General features: G+C 38.3%; 1 protein-coding gene across 1 annotated transcript; it reads right to left on the reverse strand.

The window, feature by feature from the left end:
* Positions 1–205: 205 nt before the first annotated feature.
* Positions 206–8,869, reverse strand: LOC107825795 (DEAD-box ATP-dependent RNA helicase 38). Its single transcript, XM_016652710.2, has 8 exons — positions 8,531–8,869; positions 8,150–8,443; positions 7,747–7,974; positions 6,760–6,825; positions 4,868–5,284; positions 4,579–4,690; positions 2,756–2,841; positions 206–675 (listed from the first exon to the last, which is right to left on the reverse strand). Exons 1-8 carry the CDS (start codon positions 8,759–8,761, stop codon positions 613–615), a joined length of 1,497 nt encoding a protein of 498 aa, XP_016508196.1. The 5' UTR covers positions 8,762–8,869; the 3' UTR covers positions 206–612.
* Between the last annotated feature and the right edge of the window lie 338 nt (positions 8,870–9,207).

Here is a 9,207-nt window from a genome sequence, read left to right on the forward strand (position 1 = left end):
ATATCTTTCAAGAACTTATAGTCTAGGAGTTAGCTTTTGCTTACGACTCATTCCGACTAGCAGACGCGTAACATACGCATCTTGTGTTTGATGAGTGCTGCAAGCCGCGAATGGTCATCTTTCAACCAATTAAGGTGAATCCGAAGGTTATAGACGAAAGCAATCAGCAAATATAAATTTCCCAGCCAGATTTGAGAAAAGAGAATAACAGAAAACTTGATGGATAGAGTATCCAATATCGTAAGAGAGTATAACAGCAAGCCTGAGAGAGAGAAAGAAGAACAATAGAAATCCCAAGCTGGGGATAGTGCTTTCAACGGTCCTCATACGAATAACCTCTCCTTTTCAGCATCACTCTAGGCCTCTGCTGTGGCAACAGTAAAAAAGCCATTTCCAGCATTACCAGTCTGTTTTACTCAAAGTCGTTTAAGGAGAAAATGATTACAACAAATTTACAGACAAGACGAAAAACATGCTGACAAGACCAAATAACTGAAAACAGTGAAATACAGATACTGTCAAAAAGAAGCAACATCTCAATAAATGTGATCTACAGAGCGCATCCACCTCCTGATATCTGCTAACCAATAAAGACAGCAGATTCTACTCGGCTTAGAGCAAGCCAGCTTTCTTCAGAGCATTCTCAAAATCTTCATCGCTCCTCCATGAGGCAATCTGCATAATGAACATGAAACAACCTTGAGTCTATTGTTTCCATGGCCACTCACATGCGGAATTATACCAAATTGAACCAAAACTGCAAAATAATTCATGCTGTTATGCACCGATTCCCAACCCAAAAGTTTATCTCTGAAGGTCTACCATATCTCAATATCTCATAAGCAACGTACATTTTTTCTCAAGGGTCACGTAGCATTTTAAGTCCAAACTCGCCATATGAAAGTTGTTACGACACAATGGGTCATCCAAGTCATGGTTGTTAACTTGCTACAAAGATGCAATCCAGCTATGTGATTGAATGATCCTAAAATCAAAATTCATGGAACCAAAACCTATGCTGCCTAACTTGATACCTTGAGGAAAAATTTTATCTGGCAAGGAAACACGGGGAAGAGGTGCTTTCATTTAGTCGAATGGAAGACTTTGGCAAAAAGCAAGAAGGAAGGAGGTCTTGGAATCAGGAATCTGAGACAACACAACAAAAGCTTAGTAATGAAATGACTATGGATATTCCCACCGGTGACACGGGCTCTTTGGAGACAAGTAATCAAGGAGAAATATGGGGTAGAGGGATGCTGGTGCACAAGAGAAATTTCTACTACTTATGGGGTAGGTGCCAGGAAATCTATTAGATCCTTATGACCTGGTTTGATCTGCAATGTCCGCATAAAAGTTGGTAATGGAGTCGAGGCTGTTTTTGGAATGATGACTGGATTGGAAATGGTCCTCTCAAAGAAATATTTCCAGATCTATTCAAATTAGTGCAACCTCCTCAAGCAACAGTGGCAGAGACTTAGAGCCAGGGTGAAATTTTACCTTCAGAAAACTTCTACGATTGGGAGGTTGCTAGCGTGACTGAACTTCTAAAACTGTTGGAGGCTTTCAAAGGTACAGTAGAGCAGGACCGCCCCCTTATCCCCTCCCTAAAGGGAAGAAGATAAAAAGGAGTAAAAAAAAAAGAGAGAAGAAGAAGAAGAAGAAGAAGAAGAAGAAGAAGGGGAGGACAGTCTAATATGGAAAAGGAATAGCAGAGGAGTTCTCTTTGAATCAGTCTATGGGGTGCTGAACAGATATGATTATATAGCACGTTGGGCCTTGGCACTGGAAGCACATCTGGAAGGTGAACATCCCTTTCAAAGTGGCATGTTTCTGCTGGATAGTGGTCAAGGAGGCTGTCTTACACATGACAGTTAAGATGTTTTATGCGTGAAAGGGAGTTGAAAACAAGAGTCACTTGTTTCAACACTGCAGAGTAGCCAGCAGGTTGTGGCAGCTGTTTATGAGTTTGAAAGGTCTAAATTGGACAATGCCCAGGACAACCGCGGAAATGATAGCATGCTGGAATAATCCAGCTAACCTATTAAGGAAGAAGTCTTGGTGGAACATGGTCTCTGCATGTATTTGTTGGACAATTTGGAAGGAAAGGAACTTAAGAGGTTTTGAAGGACTAGCAAATTCTGATCACAAGATCATCATGAATTGTATATTTTTGTTTCATTTTTGGTTAACAGAAAATGTAGATTCTGTAGTTGACATCTTGGGATCATGTTTTTATTTGTTCTTTTTTGGGTCTTGTAACTCTGGTTCTCTTAGCACAATATGCTGTCTTTTTTAAAATATATGCAGATCACGACAATGTATATAAGAAAACATTCGACCATAAGGTAAATGGTTTATTTGTCTTACTTTTATCTCGAATTGCATCTGCATAAACATTTTACTTGGAATTGTATCAAACTGGAATAACAGTAGTAGTTTTACTCAATAAAATTTGCATCCCCCCCCCCCCCAAAAAAAAAAAACAAAAGCCACCCCCACACATAAAGTGGAGAGATTCTAAAGCAACAGGTTTCAATCTCTTGAATTAACTGGGGTAATATACTTTAAACTAGTTTCAGGCAAAAAATTCACCAACCCTGTCTATTGGTTAATCATGTTACTATTCCAGCATTAGTTTAGAAGACCATGAACATAAGCAGGTATGACCTAACCCTAGAACAATAGCAGGTAAGATCCTAAATGTCGGAAATAAAGCAAAGCCCAAGATGCAGTAATGCAAACAGTAGATACATGCCTCCGTCACTTGACTGTTGAAATGATTCTCAATCTTTGACATTAGCATGCTGTCCCGGTCATTGCATAGCAAGTTGAATATGGCACCTGCTCAACACAAAAGGAAACTCATATTAAGCACGTTCCATAACTAGGTAACAATTATCTAAGTTGCTCGGACTCTTCACTTTCAGTGCCGCACCCGTGTCGACACGACGTGGGTGTGGGTATGGGTGTGGGATCCGTGTCGGATCTGGTCAACCAATTTTGGATACTTTGACCAAAATCAACGGAGAAATTTGGGACAGATACAATGATTTTTTAAAACAAATCAAAAGCTAGGGTGATATGGAAGAAAATGAAATACCTTGTATATATAAATTTCTATGTCACTACTTTTCCTTTTATCTCCTTCTAAAATTCTACTCTTGTTCAATATTTTCTCCTTCTCGGAATACCTTGTAAGTTCTCCACATAGTGTCTCATAATTTAGACATATTTTTATAACTCTATTTTTAAATAATTGAATTATTTTTAGCCGAATCCCCGCACCCGTATCCGTACCTGGATCCATACCCCCGAATCTTTAAATTTAGATCATGAAGGATCTGACCTCTAGATCCGCACCCGTATCGGACACCCGCACCCGAGTCCGAGCAACTTAGACAATTATATAGGCTCATTTCAGTCATATTCTATCATCAGACGAATTAACACAAATCTACAGGTTATTTTTCCAAGCCACCATCTTATCTGTTCTCTCTTGATTTATTTTCCAACAGGCAACAAATACACATTAAGTCATCCGTTTAAGAATGAGCACTTAGCAAAAGGGTTTGCACATTGCATCATCCATTTGGTTCCTCATATTCTAATGGAACAAGAAAACTACTAGATGTTATCTTGTCAAGTGATCTCTGTATTTAAAGAAGTTATTGAACCTCCCTTTCAGATCCTAAAGCTTAGTCCTTCGCTTCCAGGAGACACCATAACCATTGGTGGGAGAAAGCATTTATTGCAAATGTAGATCTATTGCAGTTCATCGGGTTAAAAAGGTTCTTTCACGGGTAGCCAATAATCTTCAATTACAGGGAACCAATGCTGCTCCTGTGTCACAGGGCAAACGCCTTACTCTTGCACTAATTTATACATGTGCAATCCAGCATTTCTTTTCCTTGTCACTAAGTTCTTGTCAGTTACCATCTTTTCTCTGTGCTTGGAACGGCGTCACTGATTGTCTATCTTATCTCTACGATACTACTGATAAATACTAATATTTTAAACAGTAAATTCTACAACTATTAGCAAAAAATACTTTCTCTCAAACAAAAAAATCAAAAAAGAAGAATAAATAGTAAGGGAATAAATACTTGTTTTCATGTCACCATGGATTTTCTTAGCGAGTACATATTAAATGATTCTTTTTAAATTGGAAAGCTTGAGAATTTCTATAATAACAAAAGCAGTCCAGAAATTTTCATATACATATATTGAAGTGCTTCTTCCCTACATATCTCTGTGTTCCCAAGGGGATCTCATCCTGGTGAACTCCTATAACAATTACAACCTCTCAATTAACGCTTAAGACTAAAATCACTTTTTCAAGACCGAACATCTCAGTATTTCAGGCTAAACATATGTCCCTTGGTAATTATTGATTCGTTATTATATTCAAGTCTATTTCCTTAATTTCTTCCATGCTCTTGAGAAATGCACCACAGACACTGTAATAATAATTTGTAATATCATAATATAACATAATATCTATAAATAATACATGTGATAAATAAGCATAGATACAGACAACAGCAGGGAAGCATGCATAAAAAAGTGGAAACATATTACCTTTGCGGCCAAAACGCCCAGCTCTACCAATCCGATGCAAGTATACCTCATGATCTGGCTCTGATGGACTCTCATGTCTCACCGGGAGATCATAATTAACCACCAAATTAACCTGCGAACAGATTGTAGTGGCTTTTAGGGCTTCTAAATGTTGACCATCAAAACAGAAATCAAGAAACCATTTACAAAAATCAGATACCATGCCTATGAAACAAGTTACACATCCAAAAGAACCTTACTTTTATTTTATATCTGGCTGGCAACTGGAAAGACTCGAATGTAAACTTACCTGAGATTGGTCAAATCCACGAGCAAGAAGATCAGTTGATATAAGAACTTGTGTCAATCCTTCTTTGAACTCCTTGATTATTTTGTCTCTATCTTCTTGCTTCAGAGCACCTTGAATTGTTGTCACTTCATATCCATAGTCAACCAATGATTTATGCAACATACTCGCACCGTTTTTTGTACGAACAAATATAATTGTCTGCCCCACCTTCTGTCCTAGTTCAAGTATTTTGTCTTTAATCACCATGACTTTTGAAAGTTCATCCGGACACTGCACTTTATACTGCTTCACTGAATCCAGCGAAAGTTCTTCTTTCTTCACAAACATCTGGTTGTAATCTTTCACGAAAAGATCTCTAACAATTTTTGTCACAAAGGCTTTTACATTTTCCCCAAAAGTTGCAGAAAACAGAAGCACCTAGAAATTGAGATGATGAAAAAGAAAAGTTGAACATCAGTTTTTTTCCTAATGAATAGCCCCAACGACGGATGCTTAGCAGCAAGAACATATTATAAACAAAAAATTAGCACAGACCCATCCGCCGCCCTCCACGTCCCATCCCCTTCTTGCCTAAAATAAACTCAGGTGTTAACCAGCTCCACAAAGTACACTTTAAATTGAGCCATTCAAACATTGGTAGTAGTATGGTATCCCAATCCCTAGCCCTAAACATAGAGGAAACATGCAGCAGCCACTATTCTCCAAATCTCTACAGCCGCTTGCTCTAGTTTCAGGGGATGTAATGAAAGGTAAGACAAACTGAAAATTCCACCTATAACACGACACAAATAATGTTTGCTTTCCATTACTTGTGAGCAACAAACATGACCGGCTGATTCTAAATCTCATGTAGTCATCGAATTCCTCAAAAAGTATTTGAAGTATTTGAATTAGTTATGTCAACATAATGTCAATTTGATGCACCCAACGGTGCCACCTAGCACTCACTACAGCTGGAATAGACCATGGGAGACCTGGGTTTAAACCCTAGCAGGCCAGGAAAAACAAGGCGGTCTCTTCCCATATGTCTAAGCCTTTGGTAGAAAGATTTACCTGGTACCTCTGTTGGGGGAGGTAGCAGGTATCCTAGTGAATTAGGAGAACACCAATGTCATTTAAAAGAAATTAAGTGTCACCTTGATTTGTGATTCTGACATGCTAAATTCGCGTATGTATGCAAAATTTTCTCTTTTCCTTTGAGGATGCATGGTCAGTTGGTCACAAAGATAATTTTTAACTTATGCATGCCTAGCTTAAATAAGCGACACACCTTAGCTCTGTGGTCCAGTCCAGGAACTAATACTATCTTACTTCTACCACCACAGAACAACATTTAACCTAGCTCCCAATAAACTAAGTTCTCATTTCTAGCACCATAGCACATCATTATTTATTTGGGGGAGGAGGTATCAAGTCTTCCAGGGAGTGTAATCATCTTAAAAATGTGAGTCATCCTTGTGCAAAGACATGGCACGAAAACATTGGAATTATAGTTCAATACTTGGTAAAATTATAGAGTCAGCACTATGTTGCTCGGACACTCCGAAAATGTCGCCGGGTGCGTGTCGGGTCCTCCAAAAGTAGTGTATTTTTGGAGGATCCGACACGGGTGCGGCAGCATTTTGGAGAGTCCGTGCAACATAGAGTTAGCAAGCTTCTTAGTATTAACAACACAAGCAACCACTTCTTTCTGTAATAGGTAAAAATGCAATGCGCCACTCTAAGGCTCAACAATTGACAGCATCATCTCTGCATGTGATCTCTAATATTTTCAGACTCTTTTACAAACTAAGCTATAATTAATAGCAGCAATAAACTCCCCAAAGAGAATTCCATCATCAGGTAACTTTAACTGAAAATACGGAAAACACAAAGGCCAAACTTTAACCAACCTGGCTGTCAGCACTGGCTTTGACAATTGCCTTCATTATTCTTATGGAATCATCCTGAAAACCAGTCTGTGCACAAAGAACACTAATAAGCAATCAGATACCGAGCATGAAATTCAGACAATGTCTTAATTGTACTGGAATGCTTTCATCGTCCGCAGTCATACATTTCGTTTTTCAGTAAGCACTCAACTCCAAATTCATAGTTAGTATTGGACCAGCAAACAACTTGTCTGCCAACTATGTAGTAATTTACATCAACCCTGAGATAGATGAATTATGTATTGCCTCCCAACTTTAAACCATTTTACAGTTTCTATTAATACTACGCCGGTTACTCAATGAGAATCCTGCATTGTGGGGCAAAAAGCAAAAAGCTAATGACATGGAGCCTTATCTTTTATAGCACACTTGACATGTCATGAAAGATAGCCTCATGTTTATGTGAATATTCCAGCTAGCATATGAAACAAATAATTGTATCCAGGAAATGCAGAATTTACATACTACATTCGAGATTACTTCTAGTATGTCAATTCCTTCTTCAGAGGTAAGGCATGTCATTGAAAAAATGTTTAAATTTCTAAGAACTTGTCTGCAAAGCTAACAATATTCTTTCCTCCTAGCAACAGGTGCTGGTAACCTTGAATACAAAAATACTGGAGGATCAATCACAAAACATAAAAAGAATGTGCTCACACACACATCACCAGGAACAAAAGAGGAAGTCATTGATAACAGGTCAAAGCACAAATTGTTAACATTTAGAGCAAAGTCCCTAAAACATGACAATTGACAATTTAACATTCAGAAAATTAGCTCATTAAGCTCAACACTACCTTCCATCTAAGAAACCAAACGCTAAATCAAAAATGTTTACACCAACAAACGCAAAAAAAGAAAACTGATTTTAAGAAAATACATGTATAACCATTAACATCAATATAACAGGGGGGATCAAAGGAACAATGCAGATGGAAAATCAGTTACCTCAGCCAACATGTGGTCCGCTTCATCAAATACAAGAATTTTCATGCAACTCATGCCCAGTTTCCTTGCTGTCACCCACTTATTTATAGTTCCGGGTGTGCCAATTACTACTTGTGCTGAAACCGGGGGCCGCTTTGAAACTGGTATGTAATTGGCTGCATCTGCTGGGATAGCTAACTCTGATGTTATACCAGTGAACTTCCCCATCTTCAACAGAACCTCCATATTCTGCAAGTTAAATTAGATGATGCTCTAAAATATTTATTTCATTGTCATTGCATATAACTTTTTGTTTTGGTACTGTCAAAATTCATTAGTGTGCATATAAGTTTTCGAATGGTATTTTCAGCAATACAACTTATATCCAAACAAAAAAGGACAAAGAGTAGCACTTATATCAAACCTGAATTGCTAATTCTCTGGTTGGGCAGATACAGAGAGCTTGAGGGGCAGCAAGCTTAGGGTCAACCCGACTCAACATCCCAAGCACAAAGCAAGTAGTTTTACCAGAACCATTATGAGCCTGAGCAATTAGATTCTTGTAGGGCGGCGTAAGAATCATAGGCAAACTAATCTCTTGAATATTACTAGGTCGCTCAAACTTCATCTCTACATATAATCCTTTCAATAACTCCGGAGATAAGTTCAAATCCTCAAATCTCTTAGCTGATTTGTACAGAGTGTCGCCAGAAGTAACCTATATTTCATCAATTACACCCTAATTTAGTTATTAGTATAACAAATCAACCTAATGCAAGCTACAATTGAGTGAGGGATAGCGTACGGCTTCTATTCTGGAATCTTCTGGATCATCGAGAGTGGAATTTTTGACTCTTTTGGTCTCATCGATTTGTAGAGATCCGATTTGGGGCTCGGCGCTATCGTTTTCATTAGCGGCTGAGGACTTCTCGGCTTGATCGATCTCGTCGGCTTCGTCTGCCCAGCTTCTGATTGCCGGCGGGTTAGCCGTCGTAGTTGCGGCGGTGCTACTGGAAGTATTTGAGCTGTCAGCCATTGTTCTTGTGGCAGAAGAGGAGTGGGAAAGTGAAAAAAAGAACGGGGAGAAGTAAAATATATATGAGTAGGAGCTGTGACCGACTTATGCTCTGCGTAACTAGTGCAGCGTTGCTTTAGCATGACGCTAACTTGCGCTTAAAACAGGCAAACTGTACCGTGAGAGTGTAAATTGCAGTAGCACCCCACAACTTTCACGAAGTTACACTTAGACCATCTATTGCTATCCTGCTTTAAGTTCTCAAAATCATGATTTAACCCATTCATACTCTTTCTTTTGAAATCCATTAGCATTTTTACAAACCCATTAATATTTTCACTAGTGTTCGTAGAAGAAAATGCTTTTCGGAAAATAAATTTTTAAAAATGATTTATTTTCTATAAAGAAATTTCCTGAAAATATTTTTTGGTTTTGTTGAAGAGTGGAATATTTTTTTTGAAAAATCA

The sequence above is a fragment of the Nicotiana tabacum genome, chromosome 24 (genome assembly GCF_000715075.1).
Source record: "Nicotiana tabacum cultivar K326 chromosome 24, ASM71507v2, whole genome shotgun sequence".
Lineage (NCBI taxonomy): Eukaryota > Viridiplantae > Streptophyta > Magnoliopsida > Solanales > Solanaceae > Nicotiana > Nicotiana tabacum.

What these genes read in the sequence shown, in the direction of transcription:
- LOC107825795 (XM_016652710.2), bottom strand. Translation starts at nt 8,761, where the DNA reads ATGGCTGACAGCTCAAATACTTCCAGTAGCACCGCCGCAACTACGACG. An exon ending in CCAGAGAATTAGCAATTCAG is followed by an intron (nt 7,975 to 8,149) that starts GTTTGATATAAG and finishes TTTAACTTGCAG; the next exon opens with AATATGGAGGTTCTGTTGAA. An exon ending in GTGGATTTGACCAATCTCAG is followed by an intron (nt 4,691 to 4,867) that starts GTAAGTTTACAT and finishes ATCTGTTCGCAG; the next exon opens with GTTAATTTGGTGGTTAATTA.